Genomic DNA, 27494 nt, shown 5'->3' with positions numbered 1-27494 from the left:
TTGACTTGACTGTTATTATGTGAAATTTGCTGAACGAGGATCATGCAGAGAACTTGGGTGAATTGAAGACAAAGATCAATGTCCAATGAGACGAGATTTGTGAATCGGTTTGTATTGGACTATAATACGCACATGTGCATACATTAGTCTTGGCAGGGTATCTTCTAGTCAGATACTGTCGACTAGTTCTACGTATGTATATGTACGGTACGAGTAATTTAATGCAAACGACTTTGTACAATATGCAATATAATTCTTTATTGTTATTTAATTTGTTTCTTTTATTATATATATATATATATATATATATATATAGCTACATATTTACATACATATATATTCGTATGTATATATATTGTATTAGCTGTGCATGCGGCACGCTGTAGCTTCTATATATATATATATATATATATATATATATACATATGCATATATGCATGAGAGTAGATGCATATATATTTACATATATAATTGCTAATAATATAATATTTAGCTTGTGGTTCTTTAAATATGTTATTTGTTGCTGCTCTTTATGCTCTAGGTACCCATTTTTTATTTATTATTCCTCTTTTTCTCTTCTTTTCATATTTATCAACTATTTATCATATTTTTTAGGTTTTATAAAATTTAAAAATTTACCTTTGCAAAACATAAGCGTTAACAACTTAATTAATTTTAGATTTATTGTATTTGTGTTTTATATATATATATGTAAGTATATATATAAATAATTAAGGGCTCTCTGTAAATTGTATTTTACATATTTTTTTCCTTGCTTTTTTGATGCGTTTCTGCTTGTTTTAATATTTTTATGTTAATAGCGACTAAGACACTTTTCATTTACTTTTCATAAATTTGCATTTGCTTTTGCATTTGCAGTTGATTTTGCATTTGCTTTTGAAATTGTTTTGAATTTTGTTTTTTTTTTTTTTTTTTTTTTTACAGCGTTAAAGCTAAAATCTGAGATGTTTGTATGTGTAAAACGTAACAGTATTAACTTGATTTTCTTTGTGTTTTTGTTTCTTTTTGTATGTACAGCATAAATGGGTTTTTGGGGTTTGAAAGAAATTTTCTTGTATCATGGCGGAATGTTGCGCATGCAATGAGTACGTATGTATATGTATGTGTGTGTGAGTGTATTGTATATATTACTCTATTTTTTTATTTTTTGGATTTAAGTTAAGACCGTACGGTTTACTTAGTATATATTTAACAAAAGTTTATACAACTTGTTTGGCTTAGAATGTAATTAAAAATAAATGTAAGCTGCAAACAGTTTTTGTTTGTTTTTGCATTTCTATCTTTTCAGTTATTCAGATATTAATAAATATTTCAACAAATTTACCCGCTGCACGTTCATATATAATAAACTAATTATAGTAATAGTAATAGTAATAATATAATAATAGTAATAATAATAATGATAATAGTAATAATAATATCTAATTTACAATCGATACGCTTAATTAAATTCTGCAAACTAAAGGCTTACAATAGTCGGAAGCAATTGAAACAATTCTTAGAATCTTTCGCATTCATCGATTTTGCTTCAACTATTTATTCTTGTTCTACCTTAAATAACTTTATAAACAATTACAAATATGTGTGTTTTGTCAGTAACAAAAAATTAGATTTAGTCCTGAAACAAGGCAGCTAAAATATTTAGTTGCGAACGCTGTGCTAAAACCTGGGCGCCGTTTAGAATTTAGTTTAGAACATTGCACAAATGTGAAAAAGGCATCATATATGGAGGCAGTTGAGTGACAGAGCAGGATGAGGGAAGTTGGAGCTTGAAATGTACACATGCATTCATACACACACACACACACAGAAACATTCAGTCAAATATTCATGAACGATATAAAAAAAACAGTCAGCGGGATTTCTAAAAGACTAGAATTCGAGTCAACAATTTAGCCATATATAAAACAATATAGAAATATTTAAAATTATAGAGAATTACAAAGAAATATATATAGTACTATATATATGTATTCCTTTCGTCCAGTTTTTAGCACACGTTGAAAACTTTTTGTTGAAACCAAACGCAGTTAGCGCTGTGAATTTGCAGGCGTCGCTGCTGCTGTAGCTGCAATTGTTCCTGTTGCTCCGCCCCCCGTCGCTGCTGCTGCTGCTGCTGCCGCCGCCGCCGCTGCCGCCGTTGCTGAAGCCGCATTCAGGTCATCGCCCTGCAGATCCACATTGGCGGCACTGGCGTACTGCTAAAACCATGATTGTCGATTGATATCATACGGCTTGGTCATGCCCAGCGCCGAGGGACGATAAGCAGATGGGGGCGGCGGCGGTTGGCCATAGCCTGCTGCAGCGGCCGCAGCAGCCGGGCCGCCCAGCAGACTTTGATTGAAGATCATGCGAGCGTGGAAATCGTCGCGTCGCAGATATTGCTGATACAGCTGCGAATTGGGATCCAGTTGGGAGGCAGCGAATGGATAGGCCGCAGCTGCAGCAGCGGCGCGAGACGATGGATGCGCTGCAGCCAGAAAGGGATAGGAACCGGCTGCCGTATTCAATGGGTTCTGTGTCTTATCCGCCGCATTGCCCGCTGCATTCGCTGAGGCTCCACTGTGCGCCGGCGCGGGTGGCATATAGTAGGGATTCGGTGCAGCATCGCGGAACTGATCCAAATAGCTGCTCGCAGCTGCTGCCGCCGACTGATCTCCGTACAGACCCAGCGCACTGGGCGTGGGCGCAAAGTTGAAGGCACTGCCGGGTACCATGCCAGCCCCACCGCTGGCGGTCTTCAGCGAGATGGCTGCAGCATCTGCAGACGTTTGATTAACGGATGAGCTAGTGCCCGCTGAGGCAGCGGCCGCTGCTGCTGCAGCTGCGGCGGCTGCAGCTGCTGCTGTGGCTGATGATGAGCTGCCAGCAGCAGGCGATGAAACGCCGCCAGATTTAAGACCCGCATAGAGCTGAAAGCCTTGGTGCAACACTTGAGCGTGCGCCTGCAGCTGATGTGCCGCAGAGCTGGCAGCCGCTGCAGCTGTGGGCATTTGTGGCATGTTGTATTGCGACATTGCTTGCTGCTGTTGTTGTTGTTGCTGTTGCTGCTGTTGTTGTTGCTGCTGCTGCTGTTGCTGCTGTTGTTGTTGTTGTTGCTGCTGCTGTTTCTTAGCGTTTGCCTCTGCTGCCACTGTAGTTGCCTTCTTCTTCCGCCCACGTTTTGCTGGCGCCTTGACCTCAGCAGTTGCTGCGGCTGCTGCTGCTGCAGCCTGCTGTTGTTGCTGATGATGCTGCTGCTGTTGTTGTTGCTGCTGCTGCTGCTGTTGCTGTTGTTGTTGTTGTTGCTGCTGTTGTTGTTGTTGTTGCTGCTGCTGCTGTTGTTGTGGCGTGGGCTGTGAGGCACTGTTGCTGCCGGGCACATAGTTGCCAGGCAACTGCTGGGCGGGATTGCCATACGCAGTGGCAGCACTCGATGCGCTATACATATGTGCTGCTGGCGGCATATTCTTGTCAAAGTAGTTGACGGGATAGCCGAGCATGGACTCGGCCAGCGTGTGCATCAGCGGATTGTTGTAGGTTTGTGGAGGTGTCGGCTTGTTGTAGGCAGCCAAATGATGCGTCTGGCTGAGATGATGCTGATGTGCAGTTGCGGACAAGTGCAACATGTTGCTGTTGTCGCTGTTGGTTGTAGCTGCAGATTGTGCTGTTGACGTGCTCTTACCAGTTGTGGGTTGCTGCGCTGCAGCTGCAGCAGCAGCAGCAGATGTTGCTGGTGCATAGTTGTGATTCAGCTGCTGCGCTTGTTGCTGATATGCGTTGTGCGCTTGCTGCTGTTGCTGTTGTTGCTCTTGCTGCTGCTGCTGTGCGGACTGTGGTTGTTGCTGCTGCAAACTGTTGCTGCTGCTGCCATAGTTGTGCGACTTGTGGGGCGCCTGTTGTTGTTGCAACTTTTGCTGCTGTTGTTGTTGTTGCTGCTGTTGTTGCTGCTGCTGTTGTTGTTGTTGCTGTTGTTGATAGTTGAGATTATGCGGCGGCTGTAGCTGCGTTAAATGCGGCTGCGCTTGGGCCTGTGGCTGCTGCTGAGTGTTTTGTTGCTTGTTGGTTGCTACCTGTTGCTGCTGTTGCTGCTGCGGCTGCGGCTGCGGCGGCTGTTGCATGTTGCAGGCGCTGTTGTCTTTGGCAAAATCCTTGGGAAAACCCATTGCCGCCGCACGATTGTACATTTCAAATGCCTTGTCCGGCGCTATGGTGCCCAGCTGCTTGCCAAAGGTCATAGAGCCCAGAAAACTATTGAACATTTGCTGTTGCTTGTTGAGCAATGTTTGTGGTTGCGATTGCTGTTGTTGTTGCTGCTGTTGTTGCTGCTGTTGTTGCTGCTGCTGTTGCTGCTGCTGCTGCTGCTGCTGTTGTTGCTGCTGTGTTGTATGCATTTGTTGCTGATGATTCTCCTCCAACTTGGCCAGCTTGCTTCCAGCAACATCTCTGTAATCCTCATTAGGCCGCTTTAATGGATTAATTAGCGTCTCTGTTTTTGCAGGCTGCTGCATCTGATGCTGCATAAATGTGGCCATATCACTGCTATAGCTAGGCGGCACAATTTTCTGCTGTTGTTGCTGCTGCTGCTGTTGCTGTTGATTGTCAACAACATCCGCTGCTGCCGCTGCATTGGCTGCCGCGTTTGTCGATTGGTATTGTGCATATGTTGGATATTTAGGCTTCATGCTATGCATCTGCTGCTGTTGCTGCTGTTGCTGATGAGCCAAAGCCTGATGTTGCTGCTGTTGTGTCTGGTGTTGCTGCTGCTGCTGCTGCTGTTGTGAGACCTGATTCCCCGTCAGGTTAGGCGGCAGCAGACTGTGGCCCAGGCTCCAATCATTGTTGTTCGGCTTGGACACGGGCGTGGCTGTGGGCGCAGCAGGCAGCGGATTGATCAGCGTTGCGGGATTGTATATAGAGTGTTGCTGCTGCTGCTGCTGCTGCTGCTGTTGTTGCTGATAGTTTTCGTGGGTCGGTCCATAGCCGCTGTTGCTCATTGTTGCTACATGAAGAGAAGACATATTAGAAATTGTTAATGTAAACAAGTCGAGACTGCCCGACCTAAAGTGAATACTCCATATAAAGAGTATTCAAAACTTAGTCAAAGTTTGATTCATTTTATGGGCTTCTAGCCTGGGCTCACCTGGTAAAGGCACCGCAGCGGGTGCTACTGACGCTGGTACGGGCGGTTGCACCACTGGGGGCACCGGTGGCGCCACCTGTTGCTGATAGGGCGACAACACGGGCTGTTGATAAGGCGAATGTTGCTGCTCGGCCGGTGATTGGGCCAGTGGCGTGGGTGGCTGTGTAGCAGCCGAGGAGGCGGGCGAGTCCACGCTGGGCATTGGACTAAGCGCCTGTTGCTGCTGCGGATTGGGACTGTGTGAGGGCTGCTGCTGTTGCTGTTGTTGTTGTGACTGCTGTTGCGCCGGCTGCTGCTGCTGCTGCGACTGCGACTGAGGCTGATGGTAGGGCGACTGGCCATGGTAAGGGGAAGGCTGCGTGGAGTGGGGTGTGGTGTAGGGCGAACTCTGTGGCTGCTGATAGGGTGAATGCGGATTGGGTGTGCTGGGACTCATTGAAGAGTTATAATCAGACTCCTGCGATCGCGGCTGTTTGTATTGGTCGTAGATGGGCAACGGCGATGTGGAGGAGTAGGCTGGTGTCTTGGATGCCTCCGAGCCAGACGGATTATAGCTATTGCCACCGCCATAGGGCGAAGTGCCGCTCAGCTCAGGCGTCGAGACATTTGGTGAGGATGCCGACGAATAAATATGCTGCGAGTATTGCGGATACGGCGAATTCATCTCTCGCGGACTGCAGCTCTTATCCGGACTACTCTTGGTCGTGGTGTCCTGATAGAAGCCCACCTTAATGGCTCCGTTGAGTGTGTATGGAGATGCTGGCTTGCCCATGTCATCATTCGGCTTCGGAGACACCATGATGGGCGAGGCACCAATGGGCGAGGCGCAAATAGGCGATGTATACGAGCCAGCCGCATAGGAGCCATAACGCTCGTCGATGGCTATGCGCGGCGAATCCGGGTCCTGACTGAAGGAGCTGCGCTCCGAATTGGTGCTGCCCGTGCTGGGCTTGCGCTGTCGCATCACAACAGGCAGCGAGAAGTTGTTGCTCGCATCGCCAGCAGCTGGCGAGTGAGCCGGAGGCGCCACCCGGGCGTCATCCTGCGTGAGCGACAACGACGTTTGCTGTTTCTCATCCTCGCTGGATTTCTTGTTGACCTTCGGACCGCCAAAGGCCTTGAGCCACGCACTTAAATTTGGCTTCTCCTTGGCCTCGGCTGAGGCGGCTTTGGAAGCCAATTCGCTGACTTTGCTCAGCTCGAGCAGCGCCTCGAAAGGCTTCGGCGGCTCCTTGGTGGGCGTTGTAGCTGATGTTGACTCCTCCGGACTGCCGATGCCACTGATCTCTTTGGGCGACTGTTCGTGCTCCTTCTTATTTGCCAGCTCCTCGAGAGTTTTCCCCAGCGCGAAGTCTTGGGTCGTGATCACCGTGCCTAGGCTAAGCTTTGGTGCTCCATCGCTGCTCTCCGTGGTAAGCGCATTTTTCGCATCTTTTGTCTTGTTAACAACAGGACTGAGCAGGGTTTCCAACTCCTCCGTCTTGGCCACGTTCTGTATGAGATTTCCCTTGGCCTTGCCCGGCTGCAGCCTCTCAATGGTCCGCATCACATTCGCCTTGGCCTTGGCCTGCTGCGCCTGCGCCGTAGCCGCCTGCTTCTCTTTGAGCGATTTGCGTTTCGCCTCCTTGGCCATCTGTTGCTTAATGTGCGGCGGCGGTGGCGGATTCAGAAGCAGCTGCGTGCTGCTCGGCTCCCTGGCGGGCTTCGGTGGCGTAGGCGATGCTATTGCTGCAGCTGATGCGGCTACGGCTGGTCCGGTTGTGGGTGGAACGGATGCTGCTGCAGCCGTTTGTGGCGCTGTAGCTGAGGAGTTATGGGACGACGCCGAGGTAGAGCTGGCAGCTGTTGCTGAGGTGCTGCCAATGGAGTTGCCCGAGTGCATTGAATGCGGCGGTGTGCCGCAGCTGCTGCTCACGCTGCTCGCTGTGGGAAGCACATCGGATTCGGCTTTTATGCTTTGCTTGGGCGCGGTTTCGCTGACCAACTCGTTGAGCGCTTCGGCCAGCTTGGTGGGCACCAGCTCCGCCTTGGGCGCAGCCAGAGCAACGGGCCGCCTAAAGTCGGCCGCATCCAGCTTGGTGCCAATGCTGGAGTCGAAGTCATCCAGCAGATTGTAGCGCGACGGCGAATTGCTCGCAGAGCTAAACTCCGAGAAGCGCGGCGTGTGCTCCAGCCAACGATTGATGTCCTTTAGCGTTTGCTCCGTCTCCACATCCAGCGCCTCCAGATTCGCATTGCTGTTGGCCGTGGCTTTCTGAGCCGCTGCAGCTGCTCGTTTGCCCGTCAGCTTCTTATTGCCCTTTTCAGCTGACTTCTCCGCTGGCTTTGGCGGCGGTGGCATTTGCTTGTCCGCTCGCTTTTTGCTGCTTGCTTTGGTGCTGGAATCTTTAGTCTTGGCATTGCTCGCACTATTGCTGCTAACCGACTTGGCTACATCTTTGCCAGCCGGCTCTGTTTTAACAGCTGGCAGCGGAGGCGTTGACGTTTTAGGCAGCGCCGGTGGTGGCGGCGTCAAATCCCGCAGCAGCGGCTTGTCAACGTTTTTTGGTGTCTCTGCTTTCTTGGGCTGTTTTTCCACGGGCTTCTCTTCCTTCTCTTTCTCCTTCTCCTTCTCAGGCTTTTCCAGCTTAATCGACTTCTCCACGCTGCTGCTGGAGTCCTTAGCATGCTTTGGCTCTTTGCTTTTGCGACCACGTTTGTGCTCCGCTGGCGCCTCAGTTGTATTTTCACGCTTCTTCTTGGAGTTGGAATTGCTTTTGATGCTCGTCGATTTGGAGTCCTCGGAGGGCGCTAGAGAATTGGATGCACTGGAATTGCTTTGAGCTGCGCGGCTGCGTCGATACTTGATCACATCGTATTTGTCCATGAAGGGCAGCAGCATCTCCAGTTCCGCCTGCTCGGCGGCTGCGGCTGCTGCAGCCGCTGCCTCTGCTGAGCTCTTCTTGTGCTTGGCACTGCGCGACTTGTCCTTATCCTTATGCTTATCCTTGTCCTTTTCTTTGTGTTGCGTGCTTTTCTTGTCCTTGTCCTTGTCCTTGTCCTTTTCCTTTTCCTTCTCTTTCTCCTTTTTCACCTCTGACTTCTTACCCCGCTTGGTGGCCACTGGCGAGGGTCGACGTCGCCGCTCATCGGAGCTACTGTTGCAGCTGGCCAACGACATGAAATCGGATTCCGAGTCCTGATCGGAATTGTCAACCTCGTGACGTGCGCTCAGCTTGGAGGTTTCGACGCTGGTCACCTTTTTGACCGTAGTCAGCAGCTCGGAGAGATCATCGTTGAGCGCGCTCTTGGAGTATTTCTTGTGCAGATCCACCTTGAAGGGCGACATGCTGCGCGACCGTGAGACGTCGTCGTCGTCGTCATCATCATCGTCTGCATCCGCATTGTCGTCGTCGTCGCGTTCGTCATCGTCCTCTTCCAGCTCTGCAGCAGATTCGGCTAGCGCTGCGGCAGCTGTTGGTGGCAATTGCTTCTTATCAAACAATGGACTGTCGTCGTCCAGGTCATCCAGCTCCCGCTCGCCTTTGCCACGACCTCGACCTCCTTTCTTGCTCTTTGGCTGACGCTTCACAGGCGTTGGTGTCTTCACCTTCGACTCGGCGGGCACCATTTTCTTCTTTTGCGCGGCTATCGTGCGCGCTGTGGGCTTCACCAGCGATTTGACTTTGGCCAGAGCCACTTCTTCATCGTCGCTCGACTCGGGTTCAGTGGGTGCTGGATCACTTTCTTCCGACTCCGTTTCCGTTTCGGGCGTTGACTTTTTACCCGCTTTTTTGGTCTTTTGTGTTTTGGTAGTGGGCTTCGAGGAACTGGTGGCCGACGTTGACTGCGAGGATTTGCTGCCTTTAGTTTTGCGTCCACGTTTGCTCGACGTGGCCAGCTCTGTGTCCCTTTCCCTGTCCTTATCCTTGTCTTTGTCTTTTTCCTTAAGTACTTTATTACTCTTGCTCTTCTTGATTACAGGCGGCGGTGGTGGCGGCTCCGGTTGCAAATCCTCCTCATCCGTTTCCACATCTTCATTGTGACTCATGTCCCTTTCTGGTTTTGTTTTGGTTTTCTTCTTACGCCGTTTATCCTTCTCCTTGCGCTTACGTTTTTGCGCGTGTGTTGTCAGCTCCGCGGCAGGCTCCTCCGTTTCACTGTGCTCCTCCTCTTCCGCACTTGTGTCCTGTATACGTTTACTCGACGTCGAGTTCGCTGAGGATTCCTTTCCCTCGTCACCTTTCGCTTTTTTGCTGAAGTACTTCTCGCGGAATACGTTCATTTTAGAATCAGCGGCGGGATAACTTAAATTCGGATCATCATCGTCGTCTTCGGAGAGATTATCGAAATATTTCTTGGTCGCCTTATCAAAGGCATCCTGCAGATTGTTGACCATTTCCGTGTACTCTGTGGAATGAGAGATTATTTATATAATTCTTATATATATATTTAATCGATATATAGTATACCATTGTTGTGACCATTGTACAGTCTACAGTTGTTGACAATCAAGCGAAAATCGTTGCGAAATTCGCTGAACTTGTGATACTTCCCACTGTCCAGTTTGTCCTCCATCTTGAGCAGGTCCATGGGTCTAGAAAAGAAGTCAATTAATATAATATAAATACTTAATATTATTGTATACGTTACCTTCTGATAATTGAGTAATATCGCGGTGCGATATCCTCTTCAACGGGATCCATGAAGGGCCATGCATCCCGATGATTTTTCACATAGACAAGCACCTTATGCATTCCGATTTGTAGCACCTCCTCCGTTTCGGTAAAGCTAAGAATATTCGCATGATTTGAGGAGTTGTACGTTGAATTGTTGTTTGCTTTCGCTGATGATGTGGTTGATGTTGTTGTTGTGGAGGTGGTGTTGGTGTGGTTTGTTAGATGATGGGTTATGGGTCTGGTTACATTTGTTATGTGTGGTTGTTGTGTGGTGTTTGATGTCGAGGAATGAGATTTATGTTTATTACTGTTAATATGACTATGTGAATGGTGGGTGGAGTTGGTGTGGTGCGTGTGGTTGGTGGTGTTGTGTGATGATGTTTGGGCTCCGTGCGGCGTTGTTGTTATTTTTGCTGCATTTGCTGCTTCCGACGTTGAGTGGTTGTGATTGTTGTTGTTGTGATTGTGGTGCGACGCGTGCTTATGGTGGTTGTTGTTGTTGTTGTTAAAGCTGCTGTTGCTACGGTTGGTACTATTTACATGGCTACATTTTGTTTTTGTTTTTGTTACGGTTATGATGAACAGTCAAAATGTTGTTGTTGGTTGATTTTTGGTGGTAGGTACAAAAGTTTACAATACAAACGGGTAATAAAATGTTAATTCAATCGATATATTATATACAATTTGATGAAATATGATGTGTCGGTTAGTTGATATAAGTGCAACAGTTAAGGACATGCAATCAAATAAACGGAGAAACAACACTACTGGAGGGAGTTACAGTAGGGTATGGAATCTTAAGGCAAAAAGCTGAAATACCCTTGCAGATATAGATTCTCAATTAAATAGTAGAGTAGTCTAATATTGATTCAAAATATAAATTACATTAGGTAATTTAAAAATGTATAAACTCTTTACAAGTGGCATTTCTTTTTAGAACTATAGCTATTTACAACATGATCAAACCAATTTTCTTTTATTTACTTCCTAAATGGTAAAATAGCTTATATATAAAATTTCAGCAGTTTTACTTTATAGAGAGTCGAGTTCGTATAGGTTATACATACAAAAATAGTACGAAATATCTGCAAGGGCATTTGAAAGACAGCTAAAATATCTAAACTCAGAGCTAATTTCAACATATAAGACTTTGCTTTGCTATAAATCATAGATAAACTGTCTCTATAAGCTTTTTACAAATACATTTTACATAGATTAGTAGTAGATCTTAGAGATCTACTTATATAGAGATGATGTATGCGTAAGTGTTCGTGAGTGTATGCTGTTGGGCTTTGTTTGCTTTGTTTTAGTTAATTGGTCACTTACTCATCGGCACTCTTGTCAGAGTAGGCGTTGCTAATGCGTTCTGCCTTGCTGGATGAGGAGGCAGTGGAGGCAGCCGACGATGGCGCTCCCGTTGCTGTTGACTTTTTGCTTTTCGATGACGCCTCCGATTTACGTTCCGCTTTGGAGGAGCTGCCAGAGCTGGCGCCAGCTGCGGCCTTTTGTTTCTTGGAGCGTGCCGTCGTCTCGCCAGAGGAAGAGGTGGAGTTGTTGTTGTTGTTGCTGATGCTGCTACTATGTTGTTGCTGCTGTTGTTGTTGTGTGCCCGTTGGTATAAATATGTTGCCCGTTAGGGAGCTGAGGGAGTTGTTTGTTTGCCGGCCGGGCAACTTGACATTGGCCGCTGGCGCCATCTGCTCCTCCCGCTTGACAGCTGGCACTGGCGGCGGTGCGGGCTGTGTTGGCTCTGGCTGCTGGGGCTGCTGCTCCTCGCTGTCATGCGCGACGGGCGAGGGCAGGCTTAGATTCGCAATGCTTGTGGCGACCGCTATGGCCGCCGAGTTTGTATCCAGCAATTGCAGCTGACGGCAAAAGTTCTCCTTATCCTCCGGACTCAATGAGGGAGTCTCTGGACTCTCTGGCGACAGCTGATGTTGTGGTTGCAGCTGCTGCTGTTGATGTTGGCGACTATGGCGTCGCTTGTGGTTCCGTCCACCTGTTGGGTTGTTGCTGCTGCTGCTGTTGCTATTGCTGTTGTTGCTATTGCTATTGTTGTTGTTGCTGTGGTTGTTGTTGTTCGTGTCGTCGTCGTCTGTCTCAGACGCATGCTTGTGTCGCCGCCGATGATGATGATAATGCTGTTGATCCCGTTCACCACGATCTCTGTCACGATCGCGACGCTCGCGAGAGCGTTTCTTTTGCTTCTTGCCTGACTTCTTCTTCTTGTGGTGATGATGATGGTGATGATGATGATGGCCCTTGTTCTTGAATTTCGCTGGCGATTGCGTTTTCTCTCGCGGCGGCGGTGGCGGCGTACGAAACTTATCGCCAGCTGCCTTTACAGAGCCCAAATGCTGATGCGGCTCGAGCTGTTGTTGATCTTCAAGTGGCTGTTGTTGTTGCTGCTCGAGTTGTTGCTGTTTTTCTTGCGCTAGTTGTTGATGCTGTTGCTGCTGTTGTTGTTGTGTTTCCTGTTGCTGCTGTGGCTGCGGCGGCTGCTCTTGTGTCGACTCCTCGTCGTCGTTCTGGTCATCCTCTTCGGGCGACAAGCAAAAGGTTTCCCTGTGGCACAGAAATTCGCTCGAATTAGTTGTTGTTGTACGTCTGAGGGAGCTTGCGTAAGTTGAAATACCACTAGCTGTTGACGTCGACTGAGAACTGAAGCGAGAAGAGCAAAGAGAAAGAGAGAGAGAGAGAAAATCGTGAGTAAATATTGCTGACAATTCAGAGGATATGAAACGGCATTTAACTATTTTACAGTAGAAATCGCTTAAGTCTAAAATTAAATGAATATTAATATTATTGCCCTGAAATATGATGACTCGTTATTATTAGCTTTTACAAGAAAATGAAATTTAGATACACTGAATGCACACAACGTTTTTTTTAAGTTTACATTAAATATTACAAACATAAAAATAAAACATTTTTATGGAAATGGAAAATTCTTGTTGTCTTCTTCTTTTCGAGCATTCACTGTAGCTAAGTTAATTTGTAAAACGATTTTTACGGTTATGATATAATATACTATGGAAAAGTCGGTGATTATTTGTTGCGTAGATAACATCTTGCTGCAGATGGGGGCCCTGTTCGATGAAAGCTGAATGGAATGAAGTGCCACAACAAATGTTTAACTTAAATTATGAAAAATATAAATAAAACATAATAAATTGCAATATATCAAATATAGGAATAGTAAAAAAAGCATGCTTACATAATTGTTCATATAGTGTTTTCTTAAAGATTCTTTTTTTTTCAGATTTTTTTTTGTTTGCTTTTGAAAACGAAATCCAACCAATTCTTTTCAAATTATGGACAAAACTCAAATTAATTGCGTGTCGCTCGATTATTTGGTCCAGTTGCTCTCAGTGTCTCTCAGTTTCTCTCAGTCTCTTTCTCGCTGGCGGCCTGCTGTTAAGCGTCGATGAGAATGTGTTTGGGTTTTCTATCTTTTTTTTTTTTTTCTTTTTTTTGAAGTTTCAATGACAATTCTTTAAGCAACTTGTTTGTTGTCTTTCAAGTAAAACAAATCGAAATGAAAAGAAAATCAATTTCAATAATCAAACTTAAACAGCGGCTTTTGAAACAAAATATGCTTGGATGTGCGTGTGCTTGATAGTTCTAGCTGTTTGTTGTTGTTGTCTGTGTATTGTTTTTGTTGTTTTTGTTGTTGTTGTGGGCTTGTTTATGATTGTGATAGATGCTGTCCGCTTGTTGCTCTGTTTATAATACTGGACGTGCTAACCGTCTGCGTGAGCGTTGCTGCACCGCTGGCGGTGCCAAACTCGCTGAATATTGTCGTTCGCGACGTTCACGTTCACGTTCTCGCTCCCGCTCCCGCTCACGCTTACGCTCCTCCTCTTGGCGCGCCTTCAACTCCTCTTCCTGGCGCGCCTTCAACTCGGCTAGATTACGTATGCGACTCGAGTTGCGCACTTGCAGCAATCTGTAATCGAGCGAGAGTATTAAATTTCATTACTGAATGTATACAAATTTCAAGCATGATTGAAGACGTAGTCTTCTAAAAGTACAGTCGCTTTGATTTTCTTATTGGCTGAAGCCATTTATATAAACTAAATCAAGTAATACTCCTTACTTCATCTGTGAAACACTTACTTTCGGCGTCTCAAACGTTCACGTTCACGAAACAGCTGTGGCAGCTTGGGCAGAAAGTTCTCATCCAGTATTTGGAAGAGTTCACGTTCTTTACCATTCGTTGAGGTCTTAAATTTGGCCGCCAAATTCTGCCAGTCCTCTTCGGTGAAGCAAATCACCTGCCAGACAGTGCTGCTGCTGCCCAAAGCTGTATTTCCACTGGAGCCAATGGATCCTCCAGCTGCTGCTGCAGCTGTGGATGCTTTGCCTGAACCGGAAGCTGTATTGGCCGTTGGCTTATCCTCGCGATAGAGTCGCGTACCGTAGAAATACCAATATCCCGAGTTTTTAGCGTCGTAGCCGAGCGGCTCAACGCGCAAACTGTCCGCCTCTAGATTACTGAGTATGACCTGCACATCGACAGAGTCCAGGCGAAAGTGACATAAATCGTGTAGAATTTGTAGGCGCTTGCGAACGGGCAGCGATTGAAAATCTATGTCCGTATCAAAGTGATTCTCTGTCTGATGCAGGCGACACTGTTGGCGCAGGAATCGGCGCAAAAACATTTGATAATTGCTATGTGTAATCTCATTGGCTACCGACTGTAGCGCATCGCAGCCGGTTAAAAGGCGTACAATCAATTCGGGCACTAAGGCAACTTGATCCTCATCGCTGGTACCATCGGAGAGCAGCGCCGATTCGAGGTCCTGCAGGCGAAATAGAGAGGATTATAGTTAAGGTATATTCCGATAATGATTCCATATATGCAACACTCACCTCAATATCAATGTCTGGCAAATCGAAGGCGGAACTAAACAATGAACAGAAATGCGAAATACACGGTATCTCCCACCATGATTGTATGTCTAAAAAAAAAAACAAATACATTAATACACAAATATATCTATCGATTCTTCGGCAGGCTTACCCAATAGGCCAATGAAAGTAGAAACCATTTATGTATGCTTTATGTCTTAGAAACTTGGTTGTCTTCAAGATTAAATTAAAAACAATTCCAGGGCGCGGTTGCGTTTGCTTTCTGGTCGTTCCCTGTTGCTTAATTATAAATTCGCTTCACAAACTCTGTGCAAGAAAAGTAATAATAAATTCATTTAAATGCAATTTAAATCAAGAGTCAATTTTTTGATATGAAGTCAACTGATATATTGATATTTTGACTAGATATATTTAAATTTATATTTATGTCTTTTATGTGCCACATAGCTTCTAATCAAATTTATATACCATACGGCCAGGGTATGTCATGAACAGAACACATGTACTCTAACTGAATGGCGGCAAAAATATAAACGCGTGTGCAACATGTGTGCCTGTGTGTGCGTGTGCATGTATGAGCGTGTGTTGTGATTGTCAATTTGTTTGAGATACACAAACAAACACGACTGCTTATCAATTATCAAAAGCGCGCGCGGCGTAGATTGCGATGCACACACACTGTTACATTTTTGAGAGAGCACCCACACACTTGTGTTTTGGGGGAGAAAGAAAGTACACACGCACCCCTTTCGCGCGCTTAATTTCAAGAAGAGAAAATCAAAACAGATGGCCAATAAACTAGGCCCACAAACAAAAACGAGTTGCCTCCCGCATGGGCGGGAGTGGGACGACCATATATGCGGCCAGTGTTGTTCAGCGCTAGTTGTGCCGCTCACTTTTTCCACAGCACTGTTGATTTCTCGGCTGGTCGATGAATTCCGCTCCCTACCCCTGCTGCCATACTACAGTTATTTTGCCTGCTGTCTGCACTTCTATTTTCTTTTCTTGCTTTTTTATAATTAATATGCCCTTTCTATGAACGCCAATCGGGAATGTTTTTAAATAAATTACGCGCGATTTTGGGACATCAGCGCCCCTCGAGCATGCGTCGCCTTTGACACTGCCTTGTTGCGATGCTACTCTGTGGTGCTGCTGGTGCTGCTGCTGCTACTGCTGCCTCTGGCTGTGTGTATATATTTTTTCATTTGCGCTTTCCTTTTGCCGTAACAGTGAAGCACGCAATTGGTCGACAACGGCTGTTTTATTATTATTGTTTTTAATTATTTAGCAGATGTATGCACTTCACGCACTTAACGAGCAATAGCTAATATTGCTGTTTTTACTTTAGCTTGCTTTCTTTTTCACATATAAATAAAATTAATGGACGTATGAACCTTACCGAACGACAGAATTTAAGCAATGCGCCTCAAACTGTTGGCAATATTGCCCAAACTGTGCGCTGTTACGCTCTCTATTGGACTGTTACCTGCTATCGATATATCGCGTGCGTATATGTTTCAACTAAGTATCGATACATCACATTAAGATATTTTAATTTTATTTCTATAATATAAAAAATTTTATGAAACAAATTCCTTACAGTGGTAATTTTGAATAGATTTCTTCTGTTGCTCTCTTAATAATTACATACAAACTAGGTATATTGTTGGGAAACGGCCTGCGTTAACTGTTAACTGGAAGAGTTTGCTATTAAAATAAATTTGAACTATTTATTTTCGAGCACAACTAGACTTAGTTTCCGCAAGGTGTCGCCACATATTTATCCATACCATCCAGCCTCTCGTGTGTTTCAAATAACACGCAACAGTGTGCAACAAATAAACAACTGGCCAATTACACTGAGATCCGTGTAACAAAATGTGTTCGGTTAACAGCCTGGGTCCGGGTCCGGTTCAAGATATGTTAAAGAGCGGGAAGTTTTTCTTGTTATTTTTTGTAATGGGTTCTTCTTGACAACTGAAAATTTTGACTCAATTGGAAATATGTTTTCAAAATTTCAATATGTGTAGACCAAAATAAACTTTTTTTGCATTTCTTTTAAGTTGCACATCTCCATTAGAGTTGCAATTAGGTTAATAATCGATAATTCACAAGTTTTAAGTAATTTATATTCGATCCGTTGTGTTTTGAAATTGAAGTTCAAAAAGAAAACATGCAGCTATGATTTAATAACTAATGAGAAAAAGCTGCACGTATGTGTAACTGCTTTTTTTTTTTTTTGGCTTTGTTTCTTTTTTGCCCGCTGTCTTCCAATAGGTCGTCTTTTGCTGGTATAATTATCTACGAACTGTTCTTTCGCAAAGCGAACATTCGCTGTTGTTGTTGCTGAATCATTTGTTGCTGCTGCTGCTGTCGACGCAAGCGCTGCTGGTCCTGAGCTTGTTGTTGAGCATTTCTAATGTGTAGATTTTTATTCAATTTGTTGTTATTCCTGGCTAGCTGTTGTTGTTGCAGCTGTTGCTGCTGTTGTTGTTTTTTGTCTTTGCGAGAGGATGGATGCTCCATGTTGGGTCCCTTTTGACGTTGATCGTGAGTGAGTAGAAATCCCGTTAACTTGCCGTCCCATATAATCAGTCGAATGGGCACCACAGAGAGAAATTGCAGTTTATACGGCGGTTGCTTGAGATTCCTCTCAGCAACTAGAATAAAACTTGGTGCATTATGCGTATCAATGAGCACCCGCTGCATTTTGTAGTTAATACCAATGACATGACCCGATTCGAGAGTAACCACATTCATCATTTGCTGAAAGATCTCCATGACCACGGCACGCATATAAATCACCTGTCGGTTGCTCACGTACCGCTTGAAGAACAAATTGCTAGAATCATCGCCCGCCTGCTTGGCATTATATTTGCGCTCATTTGCAATCTTTGTCAATTCATTCAGTTCCGCTGGCGTGCGTTCCGGTGCGGTACAGTAATTCAAACCGGCGGCAAGCAGGCTGCAAAATCACGAAAAGGAGAAAATATAAATATCGATAGACATTTTAAGGATAGCCGATATTAGCGATTCTCATTATAACTGTCAACTCTAAAAATAATTCTCAACTGAAGTTGTTGGGTTAGTGAAATGTAAGAAAAACTTTACTTCATCTAAACAGTTTTTAAGGTGAGCTTTTGTTTTATCTATCGAACTATTATAAGCTATTTTAATCATTTGGTAAGCATGTGTATGTAAAGTAATTGAATTGAATTGAATTCTGTTGAGAGTATCAAAACTAGCAAATACCGCAAATAAACTCGTTAATTTAATATGGCAATTTAAACATTAAACATCCCCTATGAGAAAGTAAAAACCAGGAAACTACTTACCGATGCACCATAACATCCGGATAGCGTCGAATCGGACTCGTAAAGTGGGTGTAGATGGGTATGGAGAGGGCGTAATGCCATAGATCGGACGGTTGCGTTTTGCCATCGCTGCATATATAGCTGTAAAAAGAAACGTGATTAATATCCTGTAATAATATATCTATAGATTTATGCGATCAAATTCATATAGCCTCTCATGCTCTCCAAATATTTTCAAAACTTTGCAGGGTATCACATCTCTTGCTATCGGTGAACTTACGTGGCACGCGCCATCGGCTTCATTAGCAGCTGACTCAGACACGCCGACATAGCCACCGGATCGGCAGCCTCCTGGCAAATTTTTCGCATGCTCGCCTGCAATGCCTTCGAGGAGCTGTAGTCCAGTTCTAAGCCGTGGGCGTAAAGCTTGTCACGCAGCATTTTCAGGGACTTGGTCAGGGGAGGAGGATGATTTCGCAGCACCGCAATTTTGGGAAAGGCATCGTGGATGAATTTTGCCACCGCCTGATTGGCCAGCAGCATGAACTCCTCGATCATGTGATTCGCTTCCCTCTGTTGCTCTATCTCGAAGCCAATGGGTTCGCCTTCCAGAGGATCTAAAGTAAACCGCACCTTGGCATTGTTGATGGTGAGGGCGCCATTATCAAAGCGCTTGGTACGCATGTTGGAGGCAATGCCATGCAGCCAGGTAACTCTCTGGACTATATCGTTGACTGTAAAGCCGTTGAGGATGTTGGGAAAATCGTCCTCTGTGAATGGCTCACATGGATTATCGATTATCTTCTGGGCATGCTCGTAGGCAAACTGTGAGCACGAGTTTATGACGGATCGCGTAAAGGCTGGCTTGCCCAGCTGCTTGCCCTGGCCATCCATGCGCCAGAACACAGAGAACGAGTATTTGTCCTCCCCTGGCAGCAGGGAGCAACGGAAGCACAGCGTCTTTGGCAGCATGTGAATCACCTCGTTGGCCAAGTAGATCGAAGTGGAGCGTTGCTTGACAATGTTGTCCAGCTCGCTGTTCTCTTGCAGATAATGGGAGACGTCCGAGATGTGCACGCCCACCTCATATTCATTCTCGCTGATCTTCTCTATGGAGACGGCATCATCCAAATCCCTGGCAGTCAACGGATCAATGGTGAAGACGCAACTCTTGCGCATATCACGACGATTTACTAGATCAGCATCTGTTACGGCGGGCGCTGCCTCGGCGTACATCTCATTGAAGCGCTCCTCATAAGGCACTATGTCTCGCAAACTGTTGTGGAAGAGAATGGCCTTCAGTTCGCTATCCAGATCCCCCACACGTCCCAGCGGCTGCACCAGCTCCGCAATGCAATGTCCATTGGAGTCCGTCTCCAGTATGTGCGCCACGTAGAGCAAGCCGCACACCTCGTCCAGCTGCTTGCCCCCCAAATGGGCAGCACAGCTGGCCTGCGGTATATAGGCCATGGGCATGCGTAAGTCAAAGGGTCGGAATTTGTAGAAGAGCTCGTCGTCGCACAGCTTGGTGGGATTGGTGAAGGAAATGTTGCCGACAATCTGGCGTAGCTCCGTTTGCTTAACAATTGCAATGACAAAGGCTTTGGGGCAATTATCCGAGGCAATGACTGTCACACTGTCATCGTCCGAGTCCTGCGATTCGGTCTCATCCGACAATTCTTCGTCCTCAGCTGCGAAGGGAGACGGAGATCGTGAGTGAAAGTGAGAGAGCGTTAGCAGCTCTCAGAATCCAATATACTTACCTAATGATAGTGATCCCTTGCCACCTATAATGGCGCCCGCTGACGTTGTCCTGCTCACCGCGGCGCCCACATTCAGGACAAAGGCACGCACTGTATCTCCCTCGAAGGCATAACGCCTGGCCACGGGCAATAGGACGATGCCATCACGCTCCAGTGTCTCGCGATCCGTTGACATGGTGATGAATGCCTGGCGATTATTCTTCCGATTCACACGAATCTCCTCCTCGACGATGCGACCATAGCCAGCTGCCACCAGACGTCGAGCATGCGTCTCCAAGTCACCAAAATCACCCTTGAAGAGCAGCTCCTGCGGCAACTGCTGCTCGCTGCCCACATACTGTTGCACGATCTTATTGATGTACGATCGCATGGCTTCCAGTTCGGTCTGCAGAGATCGAGGCGTGGTTTTATCAGTGCGTTTCTTGCGGTTGCGATTGCGCTTGCGTGGCGATTGAGCGCCAGTATTGTCCATTTGTTGTTGTTGTTGCTGCTGATACTGCTGCTGCTGAGCTGTTGCAGCTGTGCTGCTGCTGCTCGTGGTAGATAGCTCTGAATCTCGTCGTGAACGCAGCACCTCACCGAAACGCATTTGATTCATGGGATGTACTTGATTTGCTGGCAATCGGGCAGTTGATCGTTGCTGCATCTGCTGCTGTTGCAGTTGCAACTGCTGTTGCATCTGTTGCTGACGATTCATATCCATGCCACCATCAATGCGACGCCCAATCGGTGCTCCTGACTGGCGCATGAGATTCGCTGCGATATAGTTGCTCGCTCTGTTCAGTTGCTGACCATCCGAAATATTCAGCCAATCCAGCTGGGCGAGCACCTCGTTGTGGGTTATGAAGTGCTGGGCGTGCGCCTTGATATCGGGGCTCAGGCAGGCGAGTCTCAGGACAAGCTCCTTCAGAGCATCTACCTCGCCGTTGAGCACTTGGCGAGATTTGCGTTTCCTCTTTTGCTCCTGTTGCTGCTGCTGCTGCTGCTGTTGTTGTTGTTGATGCGTTGACGGCATGGCTGCAGCTGTTGTTATTGTAGTTGCTGTAGCTGCTGCACTGGCAAATATATGCACGGGCATGCCATAGGAACCCATGGGATAGGGATAGCCAGACATAGGCAACGGCATAGGAGGCAAATGATTTTGCTGATGCTGCTGGTGCTGGTGTTGTTGCAGCTGATTCGCCGTGGCAGCTGCTGTTGTAGCGGCAGAATTGAGCATTGGCATTGAGCGCTGCTGCGGCAATTGCAGTTGCGACTGTGAGACATAATTGCGCATAAATTGATTGGCTTTTTGCTCAATCAGGGGATAATCCGTGGTATTTGGCAATTTGGTTGCGAATTCCTTTTGCGTTTGCTGCAGCCGCGTCGCCAGACGTTGCGAACGTTGGCGTAATAGCTCAATCGCAGTCGGATAGTCAGATTCGGTATCAAGTTGTTGATGCTGCTGATGCTGTTGCTGTTGCATTCTGCATGTGGATGGTTGCAGTGGATCCGTTACAGCACTTTCTAAGCTCCCTACGCTCGACGTTTTTGACATGTTTAAAAACAGTTATTCTTGCTGCACACCAAAACGGTTTTGTTAAATAAAAAAATATTTGTTTTTTGTTTATACCTTAGCAGCGTATTTCACATGCTTTGACAATAAAAACATAGATTTCGGTTCAACGTGGCGCACTGCGTGTTTCGCTCTCTTTGCGCATAACGTCACAAATTTTGAATATGACCTTGGGAGCCAAATTTTAACTAACTTAATTTCGATTGTAGAGCCATATACACATTACTATGATCCAAATGAAGTTTTTCACTTTACCCTTAACTATACGAAACGAAAGATGTTCAAAAAATGTGTTGGTTTTATTTTTGTGACGTCATTTGATTTCTGTAATTTTGGCGCAGTATTATCAACCTAGTGGTGGAATATAAATGAAAACTTGCGATCTTTTGAAGCACTATCGCACAACTAAACACATGTTACACCTATCGATAAATAATATTGCAACCGATATTTGTATCAATAGTGTTGTAAAACCTTCGCGCCATTTTTCTTGTATCAATCATCTCCTGCATTTTTTCGCAGAAATTTCATTTCCTGCATTTTTTCGGAATGTTAAAGAATGCACCATAGAAAAAAGGATTATCAGAGTGGTTAAGTGCTAGCGTGAGGGTGTGCATTTAGGTATTGTGCGTGTGTTGGCAATTGTATGTGTGAGTGTGCAAGTAGTAAGAAAAAAAGGCCAAATCCAAGGTACACAATTTATTGTTTATTTATGTATGTAGCTTGCTTTGCTCCGTTGTTTGTTGCAAATTTTATAAGTTTGGCTTTGTATACTTGAATTGCTTGCAAATTATACATAAATACATACATACACAAACACACAGACACTACTACACTGACACACATACAGAGCTTAAACTATGTACGAATGTAAAACAAGAGACAAGAGACAACAATGACTGATGTAAATTGTCTTACAAGTGAGCAAACAACAACAAGAACAACAACAACCACACCAACTACTACTACCACAACAGCTGAAGAGGCAACCAATTATACCACGCCCACTAAAAATGTACTGGAACAGCCGCCCACATCGCCGTTCATATTGAGAGCACCTCCCAGCGCCAAATCCAAATTAATCTTACAAAACATGGAGGAAGTTTTGAATACCGTGAAGCAAAAGCATCGTGAGAAACACAAGCGAAAGCGCGAAGAAAAGCGACGTGCTGCCCTGCTAGCCGAGCAGGCAACAGCAATTGAAGCCACAAATGCTGCTGCAGTGCCAGCGGTAACGGCAACAACAACAACGACAACGCCAAATGGCCGCCACGTGCTGCGAGAGAAAACGGCGCGGGAGAATGGTTTGAGTCAAGCGAAGCGTAAATCGAATGGCAGCCCGGTCAAGAGCAGCACGCCGCAATCGTCGATCATGAAGGCTGAGCCGGCGGGCAAAACCCCAGCCAAAGCTACTAATGTATTCGAACTGATGATGAATGCACGCAATCGCTCCATGGGCACCAATGCCAATGGCCAGGAGCTGCCCGAAGCCGTGGAGCCCATTGTGACGCCTCATACCAAACGCAAGCAAATGCTGCAGGAGTGGAACGACCGCAAAGGCGGGGCTAAGCGGCGATTGGCGGACGAGGCACGTGGCGACTACATTGAGCAGAAAATGGAGCAGCGGGCCAAGCGGTAAGACGCAACTAGAATCTTAATAGAAAGCAATCCATAATCCATCCAAATCAATTGCAGCTTAAAGAAAATGTTGACTCAACCCAACGAGCCGAGGGAACGAAAGCACTCCAACAGCAGCAGTCAGGAGCTGCCGCGGGTGCGTAAGCAGACGAGCAGCAGCCAGGAGACGAAGGAGACAATCAGCAGCCAGGAGGCGCAGAGCGAGAGCAAGCAAACGCAGGCACAAGCAGCCTCGGCTCCAACCAAAAGAATGCGCGGACGTCCACGCACGCGGCGGCTCAGCGCAGATGTGGAGACAGCTCTGCCCGTTAGTGCCGATCCCGATACGCTGCAGTTTCTGTCGAAGCTGTCGTCGCCCACCAAGAAGCGCGACAGCCTGTTGGGCTACTTTACCAAAGTGGAATCGCCACAGAACTCTGCGGAAAGAGAAAAGGAAAAACCGGAAATCAATTTGATCGAGGAGGCAGTAGAGACGCCCAAGCGCCGGCCACGCGCCAGCAAAACCAGCTCCAATCTCTCAGTCAATGTTGAGGAAACCTCGGCGACAACAACTCCTTCCGGTCGTCCGAGACGTTCGTGTGCGGCCAAGGCGCGCTACGACTACGACCTGGAGGTGAGTCCGACTAAGGCCGTTAAGCCATCGCCTGCGGTGGAGGAAAATGATTGCATAGAAATCATAGATCTGGACAACAGCAATCCGGCTGTGACGCCAAAGAAATTGGCGCCGCTCTTTGTGCGGCAGGTGCCCAAGCCGAGTCCCGATCCCACAGCGCTGCGCGCACGTCAGGAGTTTCTGCATTCCGGCGTGCCTGAGAAGCTGAAGCAGGAGCAGCAACGGCAACGTAGCTACGAGCAATACTACGAGGATAGCTACGAGCTGTTCCCGAGCATAGCCCATGTGGGCAGCGAGCGACTGGAATTGAAGCAAGTAAGCAAGCGGCTGCCTTTGCGAGCGGAGGAGCAGCAGGAGGAGGACGCAGCAACGATAGCCCGCAAACCACGCCCTGGAAGCATAACCAGCTGCACTGCCTCCGATTTTGTGGCGAGTAGGAAGAGAACGGCCTGCAGCTGGACGCCTTTGCCACAGCTGGACAATAAACGGGCCATGGTCAAGAACTGGAAGAGCATCTTCGATCGCTTTCCCACCTTCAAGTGCTACAATCAGATGCGCGAGAAGTATAGGCATTTCAGTGCTATAGATGCGGCGCAGGATACGCAGCCGATGGGTGAATCCTTTGTGATGACGAGACGCACGCGACGTTCCATCCAACAGCAGGACGTGGGCAAGGAGGAGGATTTCCATCCACCTGCCCTGGCGCCCAATGGCGAGCTCCTCTTCACCGAGAAGTATAAGCCGCTGCTGTTCGAACAGGTCCTCGTGAATCTGACGCCCGTGCAGGAGCTGCGTGACTTTCTGGCCAATTGGAGTGGGGCCAGCGCGAGCAATCGGAACTCACAAACGCTCGACGACAGCTCCAACGATCACGACTCCAGCTCGATGAGCGGCAGCTGCAACACGATGGTGCTGCTCGGGCCCTGCTCGAGCGGCAAAACGAATGCGGTCTTCGCTCTGGCGAACGACATGAACTTCAATGTGCTGGAGATAAATGCGGGCATGCGACGGACGGGCAAGAAGCTCATACAGGAGCTGCAGGAGGCGACGCAGTCGCATCAGATACGCAAGGAGGCGAAAGCAGGTGCCGCACCCACGCAGCAGCTGCTCCAGAAGCTGCAGCAGAACGGGCTGAAGGCGAGGCGCAATCAGGGCGACGACGATGTGCGAAAGTCTCTGATATTGATCGAGGATGCGGACATTGTTTTCGATAACATCGATGCTGGCTTCACGGATGCCATTTACACACTCGCCGCCAGCTCGAAGCGTCCCGTCATCATCGTGGCCAGCGATCCGAACTGCGCGCACCTGCAGCGCCTGATGCAGCAGAATACGATCAAGTTCCAGGCGCCGAACGCCCTGAACATCTCGCGCTTCCTCGCCGTGCTGGCGCTCATGGAGAACTGCCCGATCGAACTGGATGAGCTGATATCCCTCTATTTGTTCAACAATCAGAATCTGCGCAAGACTCTGATGGAGCTGCAGTTCTTCATACAGAGCGGAGGCGATGCCAAACGGGAACAAGTGACAGTTGCTGCTCCGTCCGGCTCACCCAGCAAATCACCCCGTTTGGCCACTTTACCCGGCGTCCAGATACATCAACGTCTCTTCGAGTTCTACACCAGCGCACAGAATGTGCAGCACTTGATACCCTTTCCCGTTGACTTCCGCCTGCTGCGCCTCAATCTCGGCGAGCTGCTGCGTCACTCCACCCAGCTGCAGTCGCCCTCGACGCCGGTGGCGCGGCGCGTGGGCAAGCGCAAATCGTGTTCACCAAAGAAGGCGTGGCTCAGCAAGAGCGAGGCCCAGGAGCCGCTGCAAACATTGGCCTCCTTCTACGAGCAGCTGTCGACGGCCACGCTGCTCGATGCCACGCTCGAGGAGCGAAACGATCGACTGCAGCCGCATCTCTCGGAGCAGCTGGCGCACGAGCTAGTCGAACGCGCCGTCGGCACTTGCCTGGCCGCCAAGAACTATGCCTACAACTTGTTCGATAAGCCAGAGCAGCGGTGAGTAGATAAAACGAGAACAGAGAGTGAGAGAGAGAGAGAGAGAGATTATCTAATTGAATTCATTTGGCTCTCCCCTGCAGCTTCAATCTCTCGGATCAGCTGGGCAGCTTCCAGTTGCGCTCCAGCTGCGCCCGCTCCCTGGACTACGAGCCCGCCATGCGTTCCATTTGCCGCAGCGAGAAGCAGCGCGCCAGCTTGGAGCGACGCTCGAGTCGCTTCTATCACTATCTACGCAATCACACCAATCACAATCTGTCCAGCTTCTCCCTGGAGCTGTACGACGCTGCCTGCCAGGTGCTGCAGGAGCAGGCGCCCTTAGTCGAATAATTAGTGCAAAGGAAACGAAACGGATAGAAAAGGCAACCTTAATGGAAAGTTTATTTACATTTGCGCTACGCAAAATAGAGAGTTGATCTTCTTATATTAGTTAATGACTGGTTGAGCTCTAGTTAGCTACAGTAATAATACACTAAAACGACCTGAACTATGTTAACAATTAAAACAAAAACGAATACACCTAATGGCAGTTGTGAAGCTCTGAAACCTAGCAGCAGCAGAGGAAACTATTCGAGGATTTTTCCGCCGGCTTTGGCTCCGGCAGCTGCTGCTGCTGCTGCTGTTGGAGTCCTGCTGATTTCTGTCCTGATTGTGGCTTGGGCTGTGCATCGATGGCCACTTCACCGATTTTGAACTCTTTTAGCTGCTGCACTGCATCCGAGGAGTGTCCGGCACTGTTGAACGCCTTCGTTGCATCCTTGCCCGCCACCTCGAGTATGAGGTCATCGCCACCTGGATGCTTCTCCACAAATGCTGTCACATCGTAGACGTTGCCCTTGTAGATGATCCACACGGGCTGCCCGTTCTTGCCGTTGCGTTCTGCGACCTCCGATTTCTGATAGATCTGTGACATCTTTGGGAAGTGCTATCTGTCGCCGGAGATAAGAGATAAGAAGCGTTGTCGCTCTCCAATTGCCAAATGGGTTTTTCTGGTGCGTGCGTCTGCAGTCGGGGGCAGGCAGCTATTCCACGTTACTGTTCCGCGAACCACAACCAGACGAATGACTAGTGCTAAGTGTTTTAATTATTTTTATGTGTTTATTAGTGGTAAAAGAGGGGGAAATTTAATCGATAAGAGCTACGTGAGGTTTTCGTGTCGGACGGTCTAATTCCAATTTGGCGTGTCGCTACACTTAAGCTATATTGAGTGCCCAATGAGTTGGCACAAGTTCTTAAAGCAAGCGGAAACACTAACAAATAAATTTGCTTATCAGTTGCGATGCGATCGTCAGACAGCTCTGCAGTAAGTTCAAAATTCCAATCAGATTAGATGGAGTTAAAACCTGTTCAAATACCGTTGGAAAAAATAGATTAAGGTTTAAGATTCTGTTATCTCTTATCTTATCTCTTGCTAACAAATTTCAAATATAGCGGGCTACTGCCTGCACACTGCTCAAGCAGTTCGCTTGCTTGAACTGCTTGAGAAGTATAAGCAGTCATGGGCTCATTTCACTGCATCTGTTCATATGCATTGCTAATACATTCGTAACCGGCCTGAACTGCTTAGCGAAGCAGCGCATTGCAATTGGCAGGTTTCTAATTTGCTTTTTTGAACTGTGCTGAAATGGTGAATGATATTGACAGACTAATACGGCGTATTTTATCTCTAGAGCGCAGACTTCTATTTGCATTTAAACATACAATATTATTATTTCCGTACTGACTCCAATGTTCAAGATTCGTAGCTGAACCTGATTGCTCATTCTGTCCAGGCCAAACTGGTTGCTTTCTATCTGATTTATGTACTTCAGCATATGCTTACTGCAAATATAGCAGCACTGCTTATACCTTTGTTAGTCAACTTAAACTGCTTTTCATTATGGCAAACACTGCTTAGCTTATTTATCTAAATTCCCTTTAACAGTT

At 47.0% G+C, this 27494-nt stretch overlaps 4 protein-coding genes across 4 annotated transcripts; 1 reads left to right on the top strand and 3 right to left on the bottom strand.

The window, feature by feature from the left end:
* Positions 1–394: 394 nt before the first annotated feature.
* On the bottom strand, positions 395–16172 carry dikar (CECR2 histone acetyl-lysine reader dikar). The gene is made up of 10 exons (XM_089467961.1): positions 16076–16172; positions 14828–14982; positions 14677–14765; positions 13921–14606; positions 13550–13750; positions 11128–12462; positions 9776–10345; positions 9595–9719; positions 5144–9532; positions 395–5002 (listed from the first exon to the last, which is right to left on the bottom strand). Exons 2-10 carry the CDS (start codon positions 14853–14855, stop codon positions 2223–2225), a joined length of 10203 nt encoding a protein of 3400 aa, XP_089324087.1. The 5' UTR covers positions 14856–14982; positions 16076–16172; the 3' UTR covers positions 395–2222.
* Positions 16173–16701: 529 nt separating this feature from the next.
* Dis3l2 (Dis3 like 3'-5' exoribonuclease 2) lies at positions 16702–21672 on the bottom strand. The gene is made up of 4 exons (XM_018007324.2): positions 19754–21672; positions 18271–19681; positions 18012–18131; positions 16702–17641 (listed from the first exon to the last, which is right to left on the bottom strand). The coding sequence occupies exons 1-4, from the start codon at positions 21288–21290 to the stop codon at positions 16978–16980; spliced, it is 3732 nt and encodes a 1243-aa protein (XP_017862813.2). The 5' UTR covers positions 21291–21672; the 3' UTR covers positions 16702–16977.
* Positions 21673–21857: 185 nt separating this feature from the next.
* On the top strand, positions 21858–26092 carry elg1 (enhanced level of genomic instability 1). The gene is made up of 4 exons (XM_089467963.1): positions 21858–21998; positions 22230–22943; positions 23004–25568; positions 25652–26092. The coding sequence occupies exons 1-4, from the start codon at positions 21955–21957 to the stop codon at positions 25896–25898; spliced, it is 3570 nt and encodes a 1189-aa protein (XP_089324089.1). The 5' UTR covers positions 21858–21954; the 3' UTR covers positions 25899–26092.
* On the bottom strand, positions 25923–27352 carry LOC108613702 (cytochrome b5). The gene has a single exon (XM_018007331.2). The coding sequence runs from the start codon at positions 26479–26481 to the stop codon at positions 26116–26118; it is 366 nt and encodes a 121-aa protein (XP_017862820.1). The 5' UTR covers positions 26482–27352; the 3' UTR covers positions 25923–26115.
* Between the last annotated feature and the right edge of the window lie 142 nt (positions 27353–27494).

Source organism: Drosophila arizonae, chromosome 4 (assembly GCF_054131065.1).
Source record: "Drosophila arizonae isolate 15081-1271.41 chromosome 4, UAZ_ARI_1.0, whole genome shotgun sequence".
NCBI classification, from domain to species: domain Eukaryota; kingdom Metazoa; phylum Arthropoda; class Insecta; order Diptera; family Drosophilidae; genus Drosophila; species Drosophila arizonae.
Note: the sequence above shows the minus strand (reverse complement) of the source record. Positions and strands in the feature narration are given on the sequence as shown.